Here is a 24,992-nt window from a genome sequence, read left to right on the forward strand (position 1 = left end):
GTCAAAATACAAATTGGCAGAGTATAACTTAAATGGGAAAATAGCAGTTTCCAAATACGTTTGAAATGCCAAAACCAGTCTGAACATTCTGAATTAATTATTGTGTTCAAGGACCGAAACACACCACAATTTTCCTGTTCAATATCAGTAAATAGTCTTACTCACAGATGAATCATGGTTTGAACTTTACAGTTGCAGAGCTTACAGTAAGAAAGGAAACTGGTTGTATGAGAGGATATAAAAGCAGTATTTTGGCTTAAGAATAAAAATATTCAGGTGTTTTGCTTCTCTGTGACTTACAGGGCTCTATTTTGGAGTCGGTGCACAGCAGGAAAAGCAGCGCCACGCTCCTTTTAAAAAAAGCTTTATGCCAACAGCACCAGACTGTTGTAAAAATAACCACACAACCATGTGCACATCCAACTTGCCTGTAAGGGTTTATTTGTCTACAGAGTTTTGTAATGAAAATCAACAGGTGTGTTGGAGGTTGACACCTTGAAAACAGTTTTCATAGTCCAATGAAAAAGTCATTTAAAACTTCTCTATCAGGTAACATCTCCCTCAGAGAAATATGAAGAGGTAGCACATCTTACATTTCATTTTCAAATGCTTTGAAGAAGAAAGTGATGCTGAAACACATAAGCATTTTGGTATTATGATCCGAGCCAAATAAACAAGTGAAATGTGATTAATCTGTCCTCCTTGCCTGGCAAATCTAAGATGTGCAACATTTTCTTATTTTTTGAACATGATTAGTGGATTCCCATTGTTGAAGCGCAACCTTCTTGTCCGAATCAGATCTCCCTCTGGACCATCTATTCTCACTGATCTTCTATCTCCTGGTGTCTCCATCCAAAACATTAGGTTTCCACTCTGGTGTTAACACTATAACACCCACCCTATCCCCCTTTTTTCAACATTATAATAATAATAATAATAATAATAATAATAATAATAATAATAATAATAATTATAGGAATTGATGTCCCCTGCTGTCTACTCGAAGCCAGTGAAGCTGTTAAAACTGACACCTACCCACATAACTCAAGCGTAAGTGATTTGTGACTCCAACCAGTTTGTTTTGTGCTGCTCGTCTCCGTAAGAGTCCAGCACCATGAAACAAAAGCATAGACAAAATAACTTTGGATCAGACATGAGGCCAACAATTTCAGGCTGTCTCTGTCCAATGACTTTTCCTTCCTAGCCAGATATCTAGTTCTGAGTGATATTACATCTACCTTTCCAAGTGCCTTTAAAGCAATAGCAGCATGTCCCAGGTTATAACATTCAGCCCGAGTAATTAGCAGAGGATTTTGAAACTATTGACACTAACCAAACAGAATTTACTCAGGCTGATCTTGGTGTAAAAGAGGCCCATTTCCAAATAGTGGGGTCTTTATTCTGTTTTACTAATCAACTAATATCTTCTCTTTATTTAGATGCCACATTAATACATTGTCATTAATATAAAGCAAAAAGATGAGGGAGCCCTGTCTTGAGGCACTCCACAGTAGATGGGAAAAGGCTCTGAGAGTTATCCACCAACCTCAAAATAGGCCTGTATCTTGTGGTTTGTAAAACAATGATCCAAATTTACCTTGGTTTTTCTATTATGCTTGTGATTTTTGATATTTGGCAATCAAAAACGTGCATCTGATGTGTTGTATCAATGACTCCTCTTTGGTTATATTCCCAACCCTCCCTATGACGGACCAGTTCTCACCCCATCTTCAAGTTAAAGCTGGCTAAGAACAAAATAAAGGGGAGATTTTGAAAGTGTCTCTACACTGTCAGTGGAGGGGAGTCAATATGTTGTTAGTCTCAAGTCCATCAGCCTTGTTTGTTTCTCCTAGGTTAAGATAAGAGGAAAGCCGTCAGAGGGAAATCCACTGTTATGGAACAGTGAACAAGCTAAGAGGACACGGTAGACGCTTTAAACATTTTCCGACTGACTGGTGTTGTTGTTGTTGTTTACAGTCCTTGCAGCGTGTCAGTGGTGACTGATTCAGCAGTGAAGCAAAAGTGGTGTGTGACACATCCTTTGTGTCATGATTACTGTTCTTTTGGCTTTGCTGGTCAATGAAAACTGTCTTACTTAGAGTAGATTTAAACTCTTTCTAAACACTGGTAACAAGTGACATTAACAATGCATATAACAAAGATATCCAAATGATTTTTTCCTGTTATTGCTACTGTGGACAGTGACCTTTACTGTGAGATGGGGAAAGATGATTGAAACCTATCAAGGCTTGACACCCCACACATGACTAATGTTTCCACCAACACACAGATTCTTTAATCTTGGCAGCAACAAAAGATCACATACTGAACAAATGAGTCAATACCAACATAGATGTGTTTGTGTGCATGTGTGTATGCCTGTCAGTGTGAGTAAGCCTACACAATATCAACCAAAAACTGACTACTGACAACTCCTCAGTCCCTAAAAAAAAATCCAGCATTCACCATACCATTCTTTCCATTATTGTACCTTTGCCACTCAAGATTTTGACAGCAACCTTTTCAGCTTTCAAACAAACTTTTTGTTGCATTATTTCAACTCTCCTCGTCTTCCTCTACTGTACTTCATCCAGTGATGTCCAATATCTCTGAGTGCTGCATTCAGCAACCCCCAGAGAAAGGAGGTAAACATGTTGCTGTAGGCTATCTGAACTACATTTATGCTGCTGTAACAGACCAAGAGCAAATAAACATGAATGTTTCCATTTGAGAAAAAAACCCTCTCAAAATACAACATGTCTTCTTGCTGCGTGGCATTATGTCAAATTGAGGAGATGTTAGTATATCAGCCTCTTCTGCATTAGAGTTTTTCAGTCTGTTTTTTGGATGTTGAGCATGTGTTCTTTGACTCACAGGGACTGGCACCAAGACCTAACTGTGTCATGTTTTGAGCACTGAGCGGAGGCACAGATAGTACATGGTTCCCTCCTGTTGTGCCAGCAGGTGTACCTGTCCAGAAATAGGCTGATTGGCCTAGACAGGGGTACAACATGCCTGCTTACTGACAGTGTGTACCATGAATGGGCAAGCTTTAAGTGCTAGCTAGAGGTGCAGAAGGACTTGGTTAATTCCTGCTGTTCAAACTAAGTCAGGTTCAATGCCCACAATTAAAGCATGTGCACTTACTGATACACTGGCACACACACGCACAGAAAAAGAGAAAGTAATGTCTGAGAGCTGCTAAGTATAGTCACTGCAACTGTTTGGTGCATTTGTGCTAGCTGTAACTAACACTTTTTACTCAATAGATCAAAAAAGAACAGAAAATGGTGAGAAATGTCAATCACTGTTTCCCAAAGCCCAAGGTGCAACCTCAAATGTGTGTATGAACAAAAGATTAGCTAATCTGTAAAAGCCTGTTTCATGTGTAATAAATGAAGAGACTTTGTGGAAGTAATAGGGCCCGTCTGTACCTGTGTCTATGACAACACCATGACAAGAAGCAATAGATATTCACTGTTGTTGTTCTATATAACTGAAGTGTATGCAATGAAACTTAAAAGCTACACTGGAAACATGTCAGTGATGTCACATCCTCTATGTTGGATAATTTATTCATAAAGTTCACAAAAATGCACCAAAAATCTGCAAATTGGACTCTGAAATGCAAAGTAGGGTGATTTGAGTTTAACTTTTTCCTTTACTTTTTTTTATCTAACCACTTCTTCAACATTTAGGGGAGCTCATATCCTGCCAAAAATATGCAGGTGGAGCAGACCTATACCACCGCTTTACCTCAGAGGGTTCCCACTGCTCTCTCTGTATGAGGCGTCTGTATTTAGCTTTGTTCCCTCTAGTAAGCAAATCACAGCAAGTGTGTATCTGTAAAAGTTAACTATAATGCATCCAAACAAGTGTGATTTTCCTCATTTACCTTCATATGTTCCGATCTCCAAAAGGGTTCCACTCTTCTCCAACTCTAGAAAGTCCTCAACTGAGAGGAAGTTGTAGTCCACGCCAGAAACTTCACCTTCACGTGGGGGGCGGGTTGTACCTGGACATCAGAAAAAGAGACGGAGCAGCGGTTAGAAAAAAAACTAAAATGAAAAACAAGAAACACAGATGAAGATTTCAGAGCTGAACCCTTCAGGCACACCATCCCTTAAGACAACTGCATCAATATATTTGACTAACACTGTCCCAATTTCCAGTGTTAGAAGGGATGTAAAGTGTTTAAGACATTATATTTATAATAAGGCTGCAACTAATGATTAATCTGTTTGTTAGTTGTAATTATTGTTTGGCTTAGTTCTTTGGTCTATAAAATGTCAGAAAAAGGTAAAATTGACTAATCATGGCAGCTCTAACTTATAGCATTTTTGTAGCATATTATAACAACGACTGTATTATTGGTAGATGCAAATTATGAATGCAATGATGTCAGAAAAAAAAGAAGGAAAAAAAGGTGTATCGCTATACACTGACGGCAGATTCCAAAAGAGACATGATCCATTGTTGGCTATGATGCTCCTTCACGCTGGGGTACCATAGTGTGTGAGGTATCATAGTATCACCTTTGTGGGATCCTGCCATATGTGGGGGAAAGTGTGTGTGTGTGTGTGTGTGTGTGTGTGTGTGTGTGTGTGTGTGTGTGTGGTTTGGCATGTAGCCTGTGAGATTCTAGCACTTGTCTTTAATGACTGCTGACAGTTGGCCAGTGTGGCATCAATGGTAACCAGCTTTACAGCACATACAATCCTGAGAAGACAACGCTGCAAATCTACCTGATGGAAAAGTCATACCACTTCTTTTTTCAATGTTTTGAATATTCTTTATTCTGCTTTCTTTGCTCACTTCACACATTTCCCATATTTTCTGACTAAAGTTATATATCAATCTTGCCAGTTGTCTTGCTCTCTCTGTTTCATTTCATTGTAACCTTCTACAAAAAGAAAATGATTCCGTCAGTGGCTGAAGAAGTGATCTTGCTGTGAGCGCTGTCAAGATGCTCGCAGCAAAATATCTTTCTCATCTCGACCGTTCTGACAAACATCTGTTTGGCAGCAACAGAGGACTTTCTCTTCTTCTTCGCTTCCTCCCTCTAACCCTCCCTCTCTCCCGTCTCTTGATCTATCAGTCTTATCTCGCAATCGCTCTGTCTCCAGTGGGTTGGTAAGCAATAAGCTAGTAAAAATAGATGTTTGGGGATTGGGGGAGAGGCTCCCGCTACAGCCATGTTCAGTGACACTGGTGATAAATCAAACATGTGCTGGATCCTGACTCCAGCAAGCATGCATTAAACTCGCACAAGCATGCAGCGCATGTAGAGAGGCATTCATGAGGCCCATGTCTGAAGATACTGAAGACATTGACTCCCTCACATTTAACATTGTGGACATGCAGCTGTCACAATCACAGCCTAGTCTTCTGTTATGTGTTTTTTTAAAGACTAACACATGTATGTATGTATGTGCATCTGCCCTTCAAGTAGGGACAAATCTGATGGAAATTCTTCCTGTAGATCACTTACATTCATAATTTAGTCCCTACAAACTTCCAAACCCACCGTTAGCGACCAGACACTCATGCAGCCTCAGGAAATTGACTTTAAGTCAAACAGATCCCCTCTGAAGTCTATCAAACAAACAGTGTCACTTCGCTCATTCCCAAGCATCAAGTCTTTAACCGAGTGTCAACCTTGGAGAGTCCTCAGCCGAGCCCGGGCCTTCAGCCGACTGTCAGTTCACTTTCCACACAAAAGTGGCCATTGATTTTGACTCTATTTAGACACTGCTGCTCTTAGAAAACCAAGGAAGTGGAATTGTGACCAGTGTTTCAAAAGGGATAGAAAAGCAGAGTCTTGGCTAAGGCCCATGGGCTAAGACACTGTCATCGCTATAGGCCTAATTAATTCAATACACCCCCCCCCCCCAACAAAAGCCCCATTGACCAAGCTGGGAAACGGAGTGAGAAAGACAGACAGGCTGGGACTGAGAGATTCCTGCCGGGCTGGGATTGGATGAGCCGAGCGACAGACTTACAGCTCTTCCGGATGCTGACCTCTAAAATTCAGAAGACAAGAGAAGGAGTGAGACTCCCAAAGCTAAGAGTTAGCATAATCCAGCTACTGGCACATACAATGAAGCCTTGGAGATTTGCTGTGAGGGTGTTCGCCTACCGCTGGCTGGCTCGTGGCTTTAACGGCTTCAACATCTTCACCGCCAAAGATGGGTGGGTGGGCGTGTAAAAAATTCATCATTAGCATTTCAAGAAGATGATCAAGGAAACAAATGTTGAGATATTGGCAGTCGTACTGTAGCACAGGGAGCTCGGAGTCACTACTGCTGCATCAAAACACATGCACGCATGCCCACAAAAACGCTCCATGTAGCCCGTAACTGTGTAACTGACAACAATAAATGATCCGGGGTGTAAATGTTGTTCTATGAAAATAAAGGAAAGAAAAATGAAAGTATTTTCTGTGTCTTCATGCATCATGCCACTGGGTTTCTGCTGTTGCTAGGGACAACCCTGGAAGGATGGAGAGAGAGACTCGGGGGAGGTACATGGGGAAGTTTGGCCTCCAATGATGACCCAGTCATCTACACGGTCTCCTATGGCTTCACAACTCCCTTTTTAATTCAATGCACAGAAATATGAAGTATTTTGGGGGCTGACTCAAAGGCCTGGTCCACACGAGAAAGCATAAATGATGCATGCACAAGAACAATGAGAGGGCTGGAAAGAATGGTGAGAAATTGGAAGTGGAGAGAATTGAAAGAAGAAAGGGAAGAAAAAGAGAAAAACACTGATACTTAATGCGTTTGCATTGACTGATCACATGGACAATGATGCCTACATGAGCATTATTCTAAATAAGTTGGTGATCTGAGGAATGTGGCTACTGGGTCTGCAACCGACAATTATTGTCATTATTCATCTTCCAATAATCTTTTTGATTAACTGATAAATTCATTTGGTTTTAAAACATCCGAAAATACAAACACATGTCTGTCAATATATCCTACAGTCAAAAGGGTCATTACTAGTGCTGGGTGATATGGACAGAATCAAATATCACGATAATTTCAACCAAATACATCAATATCAATATTTTGACGATATTGTAGGGGCGACTATCGGTGCTTTCACAAAATATTTACGCAAGAAGATTTTTGATAAATAATTATCAGTAATGTGGATATAATGAGTTAGTGGATAAAGACAGATAATAAATCAGTCTGTTAAGCTCAGAAACAACATTTTTACAGTAATGTAGCCTTTAAAAGCAGGAAAAGAACAACACTTATTCCATATCACCATATTACTTTGTTAAAAATCCAGGATGATATAAAATATCAAGATACCAATATAATATCAATTTATTGCCCAGCCCTAGTTGTTAGCTACATGTCTTATTTTGTCTGACCAACAGTCAAAAACTCAAAAGATACTCAATTTAATATCATCTAAGACAAAGAAAAGCAGCAAATTCTCAAATTTGAGAACATGAAACTATCAAATATTCAGCATTTTTGTTAAAAAATTACAAAGTTGTTGCTGGTTAGTTTTCTGTTGATTGACAAATGGATCAGTATCAATCGAGTAATTGTTGCAGCTCTACTACTGTAGTTACATGTATTTCTTATACAGCTGGGAAACCAGAGTACTTTTTCAGAGATGGGTCTGTAGCACTGACTACTGGAAACTGCCAAAAAACACATTTTTGAGTGACACTCAGCCCTAGTGAACTATTCAACTCAGATTCCTGAGGATACATGCATAGCTTAATTAATTACCAAAATTGTCATAATGACAGTGTTCTTCCAGTATCTCACTTCCAACCACGTTATTAAAATATTCAAAGCTTATGTTTTCTACTGGTGCAATTGCAAAGGTTAACTAGCGAGCCAATTAGTCTAGCATTACTTGAATCTCTACAGTGGGGCAACAGACAGCTGGGAGCCCGAGAGTATAAATCTGCTCTTGAACAGAAGAAAACATTCTGTGAGACTGTCATGTATGTGGCACACTAATTTGGCATATTTGAACACTCAAGTTCTGGAAACTGCGGTGTAGCAGCAGCTTAAAATTTACAACTCAGGCTGGAGAGCAGAGTGCTGTCAGTTTGAAGCCTCAAAAAACCTAAGATTATATCTGCTTGTGGCACTAGACACTAGTGCTGCATGTAAAATCTTTATTATTACTGGATAAGTCTGAAAATTTGACTGTATAATGTGATGCTATAATGTGTAAAAAAACACGTATGACATGCTAAATTTCTGCTTTGCGTGCAGGAGGAGAAGGAAATACTACTTGTTACGATCAGCAGATGTTCAACCCCCTGCCAACCAGCACACACATACACACACTCTCAGTGACAATAGGGAGGCGGTACATGGCTACCAAATGGCATGGTCTGGGGCTAAACGGGAGCATTGGGTGGAGGGTAATCACTTAATGGAGCTTTATGCACCCATGTCCCCTGCAAAGCACACACACACACACAAACACAAACACACAGTTTCATTACCATAACAGCCACAGTGGGAGCACTGTCTTGTCTGTGCTGTGAACCACCTATGGTGACCAGATAAGACCCCTACAATGAGGAGAGCATCAAAGAGTTTGGCACCTCTGCACTGTAGTTATTCAGTCCTGAATAACCTTGTAGTTAAAACTGGAACAGTGACTATAACACAGCCACACCACAATGTACCACAGAGTTGTACCATGTTGCTGCTACTATAATATCACCTTCTCCCCCTATCATCTCTGTGTTGCCATCCTGATGTTCTTTATGGTTGTGTGCTATCAGAATTAAACTCATCATAAAATAGCCATTATTGTGATTAGTTCTCTAAAGATCTCTAAATGGTCTGTTGTTTGGTCTTCTCTCTGACATTTAGATATGAGCATGGAGAACACAATAGACACTTCACCAGTGTTAACTAAGTCTCCTACCAGACTTCAGATTGATCAAAGCATTACAGCAAAACAACACAAAGTAAAAAGATTAAATATGAACCAGTCCAGGTAGTTCAGTTTGAAGGGGTATCAAATATCATAATAATTAATACTTGTTTCAGAGCAGAATGCCCAACACAGAAAAGTTATCATTTCAGCATTTATTCTTTCCTTTGTCTAAAAGCTTGTGAGGTTCATTCAGTGCAATGCTAAAAGTGCTAACTTTAGGGTTTTATACCTGGTAAATATACTGTATGTAAACACATTTCTGACTCCAGTTTTCCAAACTGCCATTCAATGAAGACACCTGTTGGTCTACTGCTAAAGTGAAGAACACTCTATACAGATGTAACCTATGTAAAGCTGCAGGACTGGAGAGCATATCTGTTTGGATTCTCAAGGACTGAGTGTACCTGCTCGAGTATGTCTTGAGTCTTGACAGACATTTTTAATGTCTGTTTTTCACCAGGAGATTTTTCCTGAATGTGTCAGCTGCTCCCATCATCCCAATGCCAAAGAAACCAAGAACAGAGTTTCAGTGATTTCTACCCTGTGCCTGTCATAGTACTCATAATGATGAGTCATGGTCCAGTCTCTCCACCTCTTTAGATCCCTTATACTAACAATGTTATATCCTCTATGTTATACACCAAGAAGACCTAGCTACGTTAAGAGTTTTGCTTTTAATACCGTCATTCCACAGGAGATGATATGGAGGCTTTACCAGCCAGGCCTTATTGCTACATTTCGAACTGGATTTTGGACTTTTTAATGGGAAGTCCACAGTCAAGTCGGTGTCAGCAACATCATCTCCAATACCATCAAACTGAGCAAGAGAACTGTAACCTGCCACTGGTAAATCAGCAGTTGTAGGGGTAGCTGTCCACCAGCTAAGACAGTAGCTTTTTTCAACAAAGATGACAATGGACTTCAACTAGGCCCATCGTGACAACATCCCAGAGGATATCAGCACTACTGAGTCAGAAATATAGTTTCTCAGCTGAAGCGATTACCTGAACCCATAAAACCACCCTCCCCCCTAAGAAAAGTTCAGTAGCTCGACTTTCTGCAGCAACTGAAATGGGCAAGATTCCCAACCAAAATCTTGTCTACATTCTAAAAGGCCCTCGGCATCTGGTACAGGGACTGCAACACCTCAGAACTCAAATCACACCAACATCCAATGAGGACACAACAGAAATCATCAGACTTTTCTGCCCTCCGTTCAGGACAGGCTGTATCCACAAAGCTTCTTGCATTATCAAGGACGCCTCACATCCTTACCACCATCTATCCATTCCTCTACCATCTGCAAGGAGGTTTCATAGCCCCCCAGACAGAGATATTAATTCTTCCACTGTCCATTCTACCTCCACATTCCTGCTGCCAACCGCCTGTGCTCCAGGGGGAGCACTGAAAGACTAAGAAGATGCAATAATACAGTGTTAATGTATGCCTGACAGGTATTTATAGCAATGATTTAGCCTAATTCATGTTTTCGCACAGTTTTTTTTACCCTTGTTGTTTTACTGCTGACTGTAACTGCCTTTTTTTAAAAAAATATCTCTCTGTGTACCATGGCCTACAAGAAAAACATGTTTCATCTAGCACAGTGTAGTTATATAAATGTGAAGATAACAAGCTTATACTTGATATATTTTTATGCAATGCCAATGTGGCTTTAAAATCAGGCATAGATAATTTGCATAGTTGTTCTCAGGTTCTGCACTGATACATGCAAATTTTTCATAATGCTGATCTTATCTCTTTCACCCGGTATCACCTGGGTTGAAAAACTAAAGGTTTTGCTTTAGTAAATGGATACAGTGAGAACAATCAACAAAGACACATCTAATCTTTGTTTTTGTTCATATAATTTCTGTTCCATTTGTAAAAAGTTGAAGCCAATGAACAGGTGAGAAAGGAAAAAAACACAGGTGCCATGATTTGGCTGGTCTGCCAGTGAAAGCAAGAAATCTCCATCACACATTTAATCAGTTTTATATTTCATTGTTGTGTATGTCTTAGTATTGGTGACTGCAGAGGAACACTTGTTTTTCAGCCAGTGGTAAAAATCACTCAATGGCAACATTATACACAGGCCTTTACAAACACACAAACAATTTAATAGATATTAAAAGCCAAGAAATGAGGGGAGAATTCCCCCTGGTTAGCAATGAAAACAACCCCTAACCCATTTCTTGCACTACTGCACAACACAATATTGCACATTTCTAAGATAGCTAGGGGGAAATGTGGCAAGTAAAAATTTATTTTGGATTTAAAATAAGACGGTTGTTTTGAGTGCTGCAAGATTCCTTTGTTAGATCGGGTAACATCTAAATTAGGGTTGAACTGATTCAACTTTGTCAGTCCGGATACGATACCTGGGATATGGGTATGGGCTGATACTGAGTACCGATCTGATACCAGTGAATAATTGAAAAGCTGTGTGTCTCACTGTTTGAAAGAGACTGGGATCAGTCTTTTAGAAAAATCAGTCTTGGCTTAGACATTGCTTTCCTAAACCAAATACAATAGCTATAACTTGACTTAATTGTTATTTATTAAATAATGGTATCCCATTGTCATTGATACAATCCAGCTATTTGAGCCAGTATCAGACACATTTCTGATATGGGTATTGGTACATCTCTAATCTCAATGTAGAAAAATACACCATATAAAACTTTTGAATACCATTAGCTGCAATAGAAAACACAGATTAAGAGTGGTTAGGGTTAGGGTTCAGTTGTGTAAAAGTGCCTGTCCAGTGCGAAACAGCAGACAGCTAAAGTAAAACATTCAAATAATTATGATAGTTGAACCAAAGCAAAGCTCAAAGCTAGTTGAATGTCAGTCTTACATTTATAGTATCAGTTAGAAGACAGAAGACTCCAGTGGGCTGCTGAAGTTGCTCTGTGTCTGCTGGATGTAAAAGTAACTGTTTGCTAACATGAGCACTTCTATTTGTATTTCAGGGCATGTTGGCTTTAGAGTTCCAGTACATTAATTAAAAATAGTATGTAGATTACAATTGCATGTGTAATGTTTTTAGTAAAAGATACAAATGTGATAGACTATCCTCACATATCCAAAACATGACTGTCTGATACAAAGTTTAAAACCTTTATAAAACACACTTGTTCACAGCCACTTTTTGCAGTTTTAATAGCTAATCGTGACCACTTTGTTGTCACCGTGACCTTGTCAATCAAATGTCAGCCCCTCCACAGTGTCTCTAGATGTGATTTATCATCTATAGAGAGCATCTGGTTACAGCATGATGTCTTTCAAACCACAATCAATACACAACAGCAACTGGTCGCGACCCTCGTTGTGACCTTGGCCTTCCCAGTTTGCCTACACTGTCACTCAGCTTACAGAGGATCAATATCAAACTGCATCCTTTCTGTCATCTTCTCGTCATCTCCTCCGAACTGACTGAACTGCCGTGCTAAAGGTTCACATCTCGGTTCAAGGGCAACACGTGAATAAGCGAATATCAATAGCAAAATAAGGCACTATTCCAGTAAGTTACTTAACAGCGCGACTAACAATAACTCATCGATAATCCCAAAAAAAATCCATATCTTCTATAACGAGCTCTCCTTTAAAGCTTCCGCCTGAGACTTCACACAAAAGCGCAGACATTTCCTCTCTGGCGGTATCACGGGTATTCACGGGTCACTTCTTGAGCTAACGTTGAGCAGTGAGCTTCTTACTCTGCCTTTGTGGGAATAAATTTAAAGATAAAAATATTTGGAAGTCTCCCACTGGACAAACCTGAAAAAAGACGTTATGATTTAAATTCTGTAAAACAAAATGGATCTCTTTAAATGTATACATTTTTATAGAAGATCTTTGCCCTCTTCCCTCTTCGAGCACAACTAACACTCACCGGCAGACAAATCCAAGCACCTCATCTATATTTAATTGATGGCAGACTATTTTAAGGGAGCGTCTGCCCTTCTCGTGGCATGATAGACTCACACTAAGGTTGCTGACATTGGTGAAGGCAGAGGATGACACTCAGATGAGATTTGAGTACAATGACATTATGAGAAAGACTAAATTGACTACGTCATTCTATTATGCGCCACTGAAATTACTTCCACGACACAATGGAAGACGGAGAGGGAAATTATGATCGCTTCAGCCGCACGAGGCTTTGTAGGAGGACAGCGGGGTAGAAAGTAGTTCAGCTTGGCAGCAGCTGAGTTTAAACGTCACAAAAAGAAAGAAAAAAAACAAACACGTGGCATTAAAATTAGCCACAAAACAACGCATGAAAATGTAAAAGAAGACTGTACAGGCATGCACACAGCCATCACCCAGCTTCTAAAAATAACCATGTGTGAAAAATCTGTTTATTTCCTGGGCTTGCGTTCCCCCCCCAGGAGCGATAGAGCACCCTGGGCTCACATATCCCCCCCAGGCCTGGCCTTGCATTTTAGCTGTGACCTACATTTAATTCCCTCCACAAGGACAATGTCGGGCTTGACTCCTTGGACATCGTCGTGTTTCTGGCTGGGAGCTGAGGAGGAGTCTTGCTTGACATCTTCATGAGATTCAGTTTGATGGTGTTCTGGCTCATCTTTCGCAGGTCCTTCTTCCTCTTGCTTAAATTTCACTGCTTTCTTTATTTCTTTAAAAGGCTCGAGTAAGCCAGACTGGTATATCACTTTAAAATTAGTGCCAGGTCTCCTTTTCTTTTTGTGTCCTCCAAAACACAACATGACTTGAGATCCAGGTGAATGTGTCCAAATGTTCTTGAATGTTGCAGTTCAAAAAAAGTTCCACAATCCACATTTACACTTTCCACTTTGATCGAAGCTTCAGATTAAAAAGACATCTTGAATAAAGTAGTCCAGGTTGTTTCTTTCTCCCAAATGACAAAATAAACCCTCTCTGACTTTACATGCACTACATTACAGTCCTACATTACCACAGTACTAAGTGGTGAAAACAAGACTTCACGAGACTTCTATAGTGTTTGCTGGGCAAACTAGGAGGAGGTCCTCGCTCTGACCCCAGGGCTTCTAACAACTTGTGGGGGGACTATCACATAGATAGATCGCTCCTCCCAAAACTGAGTTTTATCAATATGCACAAAAAAAGAAAAAAAAGACAATAGCAGACAGTCAGATGTGTTCTGATGAGTTTTATGGTTTATACATAAAAGGAGAGGCTGATATAACTGAGAACATGGCTACTAAGGTGAGAACTGAAACTCACTTGGATTCATTCAAAAGACCTTCTTTCCTGAGACGATGATTAATGTTCATCTGTTGTGAAATATGCAATCACGCTGACCTCACACGTGTCAGTATGCCACCTCTGATGACATAACAACAGTTAGAAAAACACAACCAATTAGGTTAATGCACCTATACCCTGGATGATTATATTTAGCAACACTGAACGCACCACAGCCAATTTCAGTGCACTAAATTAGGAGGTTTTTACAGCGTATACAGTGTTATGTTTATGTTTAAAAGCTGTCTCAAAATCCTTGATGCCATTTAAAATGACATTTTTTCTGGAATCTGATAGTCACAGCAAACTAAATTACATTTATTCCTCATGTTGAACCACTAGATTCAAGCTCTGTACGGCGTGTCGCTGAGCCAGTTTCAGCCTGGAATTACTTAACATCAGGAAGGCAAGTGACCAAACAAGTCAGTCAGGCTCTAAAGAAAACACAGCTAACCAAATACTGTGACGTTTACGATGTCTGGAAGTTCTGTTTTTTTTAAAACATGTAAGGAGACTAATATAATTGCTCCTCTTTGGTGTGGATTCCTATCATTTTAAACCCACTGAGACTACAAAGACAAATAATGACTTGGACTGACACCAAATAATCAAGAGTTTGTTTTTTTTCTTCTTTCCATCAGTGCATTTGAAGAAGGCCTGTAGAGTATGCCCACACTACACCAACAGATACACAGACTCCAGTATGACCTAGATACAATTTCTTAAGATACAAGTCTTCAAAAAGTCAGAGGGTTCAGAGAAAGGCATGCATAGTAAGGTGGAAAACACTTATAATTCATAGTTTTGTGGGTTCATATCTTGGGTAATTCAAAATGCAGGAATGAAAATATCTCATAAACCATACAAGAAAAAGAAAAAAAAGAGATATTCATCATGGTGAACTGATCAGTGCCACGAGTGAAAAGTAGGCCATAAATGTGTTTGGCAATGATTCATTATCATAATTGTTCTATTAATAGGTCCCGCTATTCTTATTCAGCTTGTGTTCTGGCATTCAGGTCATTCAGGACAGGAGTTATTTGAAAGAGTGCATTTTAAGTAGTTTTGTTGCGTGGACACCAGTGGCGTGCACAGATAGACACTAGGTGGTGCTATAGCACCTGCCCTTTCCCCTTTGGACCAAGCAAGTGCCCTTTAGAAAATTCGTTTTTTTGTTGTTTTTTTAACAGTGTACTGTTGACATGATCATCTATAAATGCTGGACGATTAAAAGCGTGTGATAATAATACCCCATCGAGTCGAGAGTATTGTTTGCCCCTTAAGTCTCAGTTGCCAAGCTATAGCGACGCTAGCCCAAATCAATAATAGATATGACGTGATGACCACAACACAACTAATGTCGGTAGAGTTTGCTATTGGTACAGCATGTGAATCTATCAGAATACTTAAGCTGAATATTTAGTATTGTGTAGGTTTACATTAGGCTACATCATTAACACTTACAGTAATTTATTTAGCCTTCTGCCTTGTTGTAATGTCACCAAGTCTTATTCATACTTTTGGTCTCTTTTTATTTACTAATTGCAGCATAATCCCTAGAAAGGAGAGGGTAAGAAAGGGAGCTACAGCAGGGGGCCCAGGGAAGCAGCTCTCTGCTCTCCTGGATAAAAGCATCCACCAGCAGCAAGGAGGAAGAGGAAGATGAAGATGAAAGGTCAGAGTCAAGACCAGAGTCATGTTAACTGTTTAGGGCCTTTTAAAGCTCAGATTTTAAAGTTGAACTGTTCCTCTAATTCTATTGAAATATCTTAAAAGCTGTCCACATTTTATTTTAACTACACAAAGTGGTTTGGCGGTACTAAATCAGGTATGAAGCTATATTAGCTAATTATATTATTTTGTACCAACCATGCGTTATTTCTATGTTACAAGACTTACAGTAATCTTGTATTTACTTTAATAGGTTATTATTAAAACTTACAAAATAGGCTATTATTAAAACTATTATTATTCTATTCTAGGCAGCTACAGCAGGGAAGCAGCTCTGTGCTGTCCTGCAATAGGCCATCTACTAGCATTGAAGATGAGGGAGATAAATCTCACACTGCTATAATAAGGCAGCAGGCAGTTCCACATGCCACACAAAGTGCCCTTATTTTTCACTGAGCACCTGCCCCCCAAAATGTCTGTGCACGCCACTGGTGGACACACAACGCCAGCCCGCACCAAGTCTGACAGCGTTTTTGGGGAAAATGTGTTTTTTCTATAATGTGTAAATATGCATCACTGACGTATATTGTGCACAGAATTAAATGTATATGTGCTAAGTTAGAGAGGAAGCTGTTATCTGCAAAGCTTGATTAAAATTTTCATGAGCGTGACCCAGTGGATAGCACAGGAGACTCATCTTACTCGCTCCCATCTGCTGCCCTCTTTACTCTCCTTCCAGCCTCTATCACTCCTCCACTAACAATGCACTCCTCAGTTCCTTCCCTTCCATCTATTTTTCTGTTTGTTCCTTTTACTGGTACTCATTTGTTTCTGTTCTTCCAAAATATGTAACAACTCCCCTTTTTTCAAATCTTCCAGCCGCTGTTCTTCCTTTCGTGTAATGGACATTAAGTAAAGTAAACGCTGCAGACTCATCCAATCCAGCCTGTGATCTGCTCGTTTGTGTTTCCTCTCTGTCTCCGCTACATTTTGGCAGTCGTTGATGACTGCCTGTGTGTGGCCCGGGCAAACTGTTCCTGCTTTCGGGTTTGACTGGAGGACGACTGTGGGGTTTTTTTCCTCAAGCCGCCCCGACTCGAGTTTTGCCAAAAGCCCAAACACTGATGTTGATGATGTCATGTAATCCAAAAAGTAAATAACCACTGCTTTGTCTCTTTTCGGCCGCCACACTTAAACAGTGATACCAAAATAAAGATGTGAGGGACAATGGGTGTTCTGGTTCTGTTATACTTTGCTTGTAGTGAAAAAGAGTTGAATTACAGGGGTAAAAGGTAGTATAATAGTGACTATGTGCTATCAGGTAGTAATTAACTATACATTAAATGCCACAGCAATGATGAAGTTCTAGATTTAACCAACAAATTCAGTGGAATACAACAAGAAGAGCGCCCCTCATTGCTTCACAGTCCGTAGTCTGTGCACGTCTCACGTGAGAAAAGCGGAGCGGAGGGGTGAAGCATCGGGCCAATGTGATGTGCACGCTAACAGCTCTGGCTCCCTCCCTTATAAAACTGTGGATGCCTCGACATATAGCGAGCGACTGCTTTCCTTCAGTCTGTATTAAGTGAAAAAGAAATTGGTCTGTGCACTGAATAATGCTGCTTTGAAATGAAACGTGATGACTGTGTTACATGGCGGGCCTGGTAGTGAATTGAATTAGCCCGCCGTATGTCTTTTTAAAGAGTCCGGCCATTTCAATCTCAACTCAGTGTGTATTTCCTCATACAGACAGCTGACCACTGAACTGAGCTTGACTAAAGCAGAAAACATAATGCGCCATATTTCCTCAGTAAGTCAGACATAATCAACTTTACTTACATGCAGCTGGACATTAAAGCACATGTATAATATTTCTTCTGTAGACATGTTTTTTTATTTCAAGCTGAGCATGTGTGGCTGGTTATGTTGGCTTTATCTGAGCAATGTGCCCTGCTGAAATAAGCACTCATATAGTATTGCTTGTGTGTCAGTGATCACAGAAGAGAAACATGGATGATTTTGGGTCTGCCTTTTAAAAATCTGGCAACGCTCGTACACCCAACTGTTGTGCAGAAGCTATTACAGAAGCAATTTCTCTAAATCTCCACAATAAACATGTTCTGATGTCAAGCTAGCCAGCTAGTCCACATTTTCCAACAGGATATGTCTCTGTGGATAATTTTCAAGACAGACACACACACAAACAACACACACACACACACACACACACACACACACACACACACACACACACACACACACACACACACACACACACACACACACACACACACACACACACACACACACACACACACACACACACACACACACACACACACACACACGAGGGGAGGGCTAGCAGACTGCCGTCATATTCCAAAACCAAAACAGATCCATCCACCATCTTGGCCACAGCTAGCCTGCCAGTGCTTCTTTTTCTCTTTTTTTTTTTTCTTTCTTTCTTGGTGAGACATACACACGCACGCACAAAATTGCAGGAGGGGTGACGAGGCTGACTGGGGTTTGTCAGCTCGGCAGGGGGATGGAGCCATCTGTCCCAATAAAGGGTTAATCCAACAAAAAACACACAAAAAAGCACAGGCCGCAAATTCCAGCATTTACCAGTTCTTACATTTCTGGATACATTATTTTGGTTTTGTTTTGATTTTTTTTTGTGTGTGTGTGTTTTTTGTGGGGAAGGAGGGGTCATTTCAGCCCCATCGTCCTGCCTTATGGCTACCTCCCACCTGATTTTTCAAACCCCCAAAAATGTCAAGAGTCCTTCCCCTCGTGGCGGCGGCAGGAAATTAAATGATACAGAGGGCAGTTTTTTCAATGATCGGTACGGACGCCTCTCATTTGAGTGTTTTGAGTCGGTGGGGAGGGGGGGTGTTTTCACTGCTCGGGCTGGCTGAAAGAGGCTCGCGATGAGGAAACGAAACACGCACACACATACATACACACACCACGCCACAATGAGATCAAAACAGGCCTTTCTCTGGACCTGTGATGTGCTCCATTTTTCCCCTTCATAAGCAATGCTTTCAGCTCTAAATGATTCCCATACAGAGGGATGAGGAGAGAGAGAGAGAGAGAGAGAGAGAGAGAAGGGGGGGTGGGGGGGTGTCTGAGGATCGGGGGAAGGGAAGAGAGAGATTAGAATAAGAAACAAAAAGGAAAAAAAAAAACCTGAAGGGCCAGTAGTGCAGTGTGAAGCTAAATCAGCCAGAAACCTTCCTGAAAATGCCCCCCTGCTCACACACACACACACACACACACATAGAGAGACACACACACACACACACACACACACACACACAGAGACACACACACACACACAGCCGGCCTTTGTCTTTTTATTCCACCCAGAAAAAAAGCACCATGGGCAGGCTACTACCTACAGCAACATGAAAATGGAAAAGAAAGGGTTTAAAACGATCCATTTAGAGGGGCGGAGAGGGAGGGAGAGGGGATGGAGGGATAGAGATGAGAAGGGAAGGCGGGGAGGAGGTGGAGGGGGGGTATGGGGGGGGGGGGGGGGGGTCATCCAGACACGAGATGGATTGAGAAAGAGAGGAAGAGAGAAAGAGAAAGAGAGAGAAAGAAGGGAGGAAAAGAAAGGAGCGAGGATGAAGGACAGGTATAGACGCTAACCTTAGCATCCTGGAAGCTCCAGACAGACAGACAGACAGACAGGAGGTAATGGCTTCCAATAAGATCAAGCATGTCAACAGATCGGCTTTAACACAGCCGTTGTAGAGCTGGAGTAACACACATACTGTACACGCACGCACGCACATACACGGGAAGTGACACTTTGCACACATGCGGGCATCAAACCGGGACACGGACGAACGCACAAAGACGCACGCATACCTGAGGCAGACACACACAGACACGCACAGCTTCCGTTTGACCACAACACATCAGCCTCCATTACTGCCAGCGATGTGCCTCCCCCCCCACCCCTTCTCTCGCTCCTGATGCCTTCCGCCTGATGCACAGCCATCCTCGCCGCCTGCCTGCCTTGCCTTGACTTGCCTGCCTGCCTCTCCATCTCTCCATCCCTATCCCCCTCTCCTCCTCCTCCTCCTCTCCTCCACACACACACACACACACACACACACACACACACACACACACACACACACACACACACAACCATTAAAATCACAGCAAACCCTTCTCCGAATGAAATCAAAATACCTCAGTCAAGGAGCCCGTGAGGGGGCTTCTCCTTCTTCTTCTTCTCCTCCTCCTCCTCCTTCTCCTCCTCTTTCCCCTACAGTCCACAGAACAACACCACGTCGACAGGAGACAGAGGGAAAGAATGAAAATCCAATCAGGTGTGGATGAGTGGAGGAAAAAACCGGTGCAGATTCACAGTTCCTTCTCCTTCTCGCCCTCCCCTTCCTCCTCCCGTGCGTCTGTCCTCTGTCCAGCTTTTGGCTTTGTGATGCTAAGCTAATGGGAGCTAAGCTAAGCAGCGTCCACACGTTGGCTTATAATGCACTCCCGTCTCATTCACACACGCACACGCACCAATGCTAGGCTTTCTGTCCCTCTCTCTCTCTCTCGCTGACTGAGCCCCGCTGTCTCCCGTCTCGCAGGCACCCACATGCACCCGCCCACCTCTCTCTCCCCCCCTCTTCTTCTTCTTGCTCGCTCTCTCTCTCTCTCTCTCCCTCCCCTTCTTTTGGCTGTTCACCCCTCTTCTTTCTTGTTCTCACAGATCCCCATCAATGCACCCCCCCTCCTTCAAGCAACACACACACACAAACACAAAAACACACACCTGCGTTGATTTTCTTTTCCCCAGGCACTGATGTCCTAACACACACACACACACACACACACAAACTCATACACATGCACTGGGTGTTTAACAACTCAGCCTTGACCAACATGCGAAGAAGACAGGAGCTGGGACAAGAGCTGGCCACAGAGGCATGGCTGAAGCTGTATAAATCCACAAGCAGGACACAAAAGAATGACTTCAAACTCTCCATCAGCGATAGTTACAGGTGTAACAACCACCCAAAAAAACACACCTACTTATGTTGAGTGAAAACTAGCCAACTGGCCCACATCTGCCTGCAAAAGTTAGGATTTAACATGTAGGATTCATTTGTTATGCTCTATGGCCAGAGGAGGGGGGTTGGGAACAACAGCAGTGATACAATGTAAAAGGCAGAGGGGTCAAAGGTTGTGTGTTGAGCCACTCTCTGTCAGATGGCCTTTAAATGTGTCCCAAACCCCCTACTATACACATTTGAAGTGGGGTGTGACTGTGTAGAGAGCTTTACAAGTGACCAATATTAAGTAAGAATGCAAGGTGCAAACGAACAGCCGAACCCCCCCCCCCCCCAAAAACAACTAGTAAGAGAAATCTAGAAAGATCTTTTGGGGGGGGGGGGGGGTGTTAAGTCTCCATCTTTGAGGCAGCTCATGGTTTTTTTTTTCATTTACTCTTTACTAACTACTAAAACATTCTATTGTGAAGATTTGTGTAACATGAGTATGGTGCGCTCCAGTTGTCCAGAAGTCGGAATTTCTGAGTTCTCAGTAGGAAATTTCCACTGGAAATTGAAACCCCCCTTGAAGTCGGATCTCTGACTAGGAAAGTCAGGCGAACCCCACCAGCCCCCGACCTTAAAATCCAAGAAAACTCCGTACATTAACAGTTTGAAAGTTGTAGTCCAGCATTTCTGTCTTATTTGTGTCTCATTAAATCAGTCGTACACACACACCGCTGTCCAATTTCTATCTGTGGATATGTTGCTATGCTGTTGGTATGCAAAATACACTGAAATGTGTCTTTATTAACTGGTATTGTTATCAATGGCTAACCTGGTTAAAACTGGTTTTCTGACTTGTTAAATGGAATTAAACAAACTTGGGTGTGACCTCATTCCCAGCTCCGACTTCCAACTTCCAGCATCCGGGGTAATTGGAATAGTTAAGCAATAGTTCAGATTTAGTGACACAGCTCTTGCTTCTCTTGGCGGTGACACTCTATTACGTAATGTTCTCAATACCAAGGCACATATTAGGTTGTCAGGAACAAAACACAGGTCTAACCAGCACTACCTCTCACTTACACAATACAACAGAAACAACACTGTAAAAAGGAATCGCCTTAAAATGACAAACACTCTACATTACGGCGCTCATGAAGGCAGCATTTGTTGCAGGGCTGGTATATTAGTTTATGTTAGTTTGTGTACCTAATAAATTGACACAGTATATATTATGACCAAAATTGCTGATCGCATTTATTCATTGTGTTTATAAGAGGAAAAAAACTATTTAATGTTAATGTTTCGTGATTGGTAAAATTATACAATATATAATGTAATGAGATCTGGCACTGTTAATTGTGCCATTGTCAGAGTGAAACGCATCATTATCTGCAAACTCCCATAGCAGGCTGGCATACACAGTGTGAGCTGCCATGTCTGCGAATGGAAATGAACTATTTCCCATATGTCAAAACAGTCTCAGATGTCGAGAGAGCACAAATAAGCATCCCCATTTAGAAATAGAGCCTATACTGTGTGCATTGCTTCAGGGGCGTCATTTGCTCAAACTACCTCTGTGCATCCATCCTGCATGTGTGTCAGTGATTGACTGCGTGTGTGTGTGTGTGTGCGCGCGTGTGTGTGCATGTGTGTGTGTGAGCGTGTGTGTGCATGTGTGTGTGTGTGTGTGTGTGCGTGTGTGTGTGTGTGTGTTTGTGTGTGTGCGTGTGCGTGTGGGCGGGTGGGGCAGTTGGGGGTTATAAATCTAGGGGAGTTCACCCATCATTCACTCTCTGTTTGACAACATTCCTTTGACTCGAGCTAATGGTGTTAGCAAGAAAAAGAAATCCCCACCAGCATCCATTCTGCTCCTATTGTTTTCCTCATACACCCCCTCTGATCTACCTGCATCATGCTGGGAGCCCCTATTCCAACTGAAATGGGTATTGTGTTGTGGCCTCTTTCAAATGGTATTAACACAGTTAAATAAAATATACCTTATTTCCTCAAATATTGGCCGGGACCTTTATTTTGAAACACAGAGGGTACCAAGCCTTTATTGAAAGCAGGCTTGTATTCGAGATAGTCCTTTATTTCTACTTCCCCCTGTTTAATAAGTGTTTTATTCATATTTTAGTACAAAGCCTCCTTGTTTGCTAATTTGCTTCTGTTTGCTCTATTAAATGTTTACCGGTAATTAGAGCCCTACCGATACTGGATTTTTGGGGGCGATACCGATATTAGGGAGTAAAAAAATTCCGATATCGATATACTGACTCATAATATTATAAGTACGTTATATATAGATAAACACACGTTTTTTTGTTTTTTTGTAATGATCCCTCAACATAGACATATATTAAACTTGAATTAAGAAAAAGGGTCAAATATACATAAAATGCCACCTAGATAACTTTAAAAAATGAAAATATATTTGAAGAATTATTATAAAAACTTTTATAAAAAGGGAATGACAGCAAAATTAGAAGGAAAAAAATTGATTAATTTCAGAATATATTAAGTTAACTTCAAAGTTATCAGACATTACCATTAAGTCACAAACCAAACCAGCAGGAACATAGTTATATACTGTACTGTGTACATACTTAATGGAACCCTGTGAAGTTTCTGACCACTAGGAGTGCTATTGAGCAGTTTCGATTGCCGCAATACACATTCCTCCCAATGGTTTCACATTATTTCACTGATCCTTGGTTCACTGGAACAAGGAACAGAAACAGAAATGTAGAAATAAGGCAACAAAAGGAAGGGAAGAACAAAATTGGTAGTAAAGAATGCAGATTTCAAAATGTAGGTTAAAAAACAAAACTGCAACATTTTCGGCAGCTACCACAAAGTAAACATCACTTTTGTTTGCTTTCTAGGAAACATCACAGGACACCTTTGAACAAAATGTAAATCTTGTACTGTATGCTATGCTGCTCCTCGAATGACGGAAGCCAGTGCACACTAGTAACCTAACAAGAGTTGGCAAGAAACCAATAAAGTTGTCTTACTGATAATGTCTCCTCACTTTTAAAGAGTCCGGACAGTCCAAGGTTTAATCAGCTATTCCCAAATCTTGATTTTAATTCAGACCGGTATCCGTCTGTGGCCGTCATGTCAGCTGTTGGGTGAACGCAGGGGAGAACAAACTTGGCTTTGTGATGGTGTAATTCAGTTGAGGGAACTGGTATAACAGGAAGGATCTGTCATTGGGAAGACATGCCTGGATGTGTTAACCTAGCCTTGACAAAAACAACATTCTTGACGTAGTGGATGTCCAACAGTGGATAAACAGAGTGGATTTGACCGTCAGACATCCTTTTCTATCTTATAAGAATTTTTTAAAAATCGAAAGACTTCAAAGCTCACTTCTTTATCTTTCTTGTCCTATTCTTGATTCACCTCCTGCTGTTTAGGAACAGCACAGTCATTCTCACAGTGAAAGCTTCTTTCTTTTGTCACAGTGTGGTTGCATCTGTGGATGTAATATGTAGCTTCACCACAGTAGCATGGGAGAGGGTGTTTAGACACACACTGTAGACACATACAGTCAAAAAACACATGTATCAGACCAGCTGAGTGACATCTCATCCAACCACAAGTCATATGTGCACATATGTTTATGTTAGCCTCACTGGCTAGCTGGAGCCACCATTGATTTGAGTGTGTGAGAGTGTTTTTGCATCTCTCAATCCCCTCTCTGCCCATCCCCCCCTTCTTGCCCCCCCTTCCTCTCCCACACCCAAACCCCACCCCACCCCCATCTCCATCCCCACAGCTTCAGCCGCCCCCACCTCCCTCCGAGTCGTCCTCTTAGCCTATATACAGGTCGTCCAATCGTCTGTGCTGCTAGCCCCGCAATTCATCACACACTCACGCACGCACGAGAACCCGGGCTCAGGCGAACCCCCTCTCGCTCATTTGAGAAGCGAAGACTGAGCTGTCAGCATCACATCCACAGCAGACACTACTGCTACTTGCCTTTGATGCAGGAGAGACCAGAGTGCCCCCTTTTTTTTCCTCAGCTGTAAAAATCAGGTATAAACCAAAACTGAACAATCCTCTCTCCTCCTGCTCCTGCTGCTACTGCTGCTGCTGCTCCGA

At 41.5% G+C, this 24,992-nt stretch overlaps 1 protein-coding gene across 5 annotated transcripts in view; it reads right to left on the bottom strand.

Annotated features, from left to right (window-relative positions):
- magi1b (membrane associated guanylate kinase, WW and PDZ domain containing 1b) overlaps positions 1-24,992 on the bottom strand; it is a 148,142-nt gene that overhangs the window by 54,734 nt on the left and 68,416 nt on the right. For all 5 annotated transcript variants that reach the window (XM_062444145.1, XM_062444135.1, XM_062444128.1 and 2 more), the window contains exon 3: positions 3,896-4,015. In XM_062444145.1, coding sequence (XP_062300129.1) covers positions 3,896-4,015 — 120 coding nt within the window. The remainder of the gene's footprint in view (positions 1-3,895; positions 4,016-24,992) is intronic.

The sequence above is a fragment of the Scomber scombrus genome, chromosome 3, assembly GCF_963691925.1.
Source record: "Scomber scombrus chromosome 3, fScoSco1.1, whole genome shotgun sequence".
Taxonomy (NCBI): domain Eukaryota; kingdom Metazoa; phylum Chordata; class Actinopteri; order Scombriformes; family Scombridae; genus Scomber; species Scomber scombrus.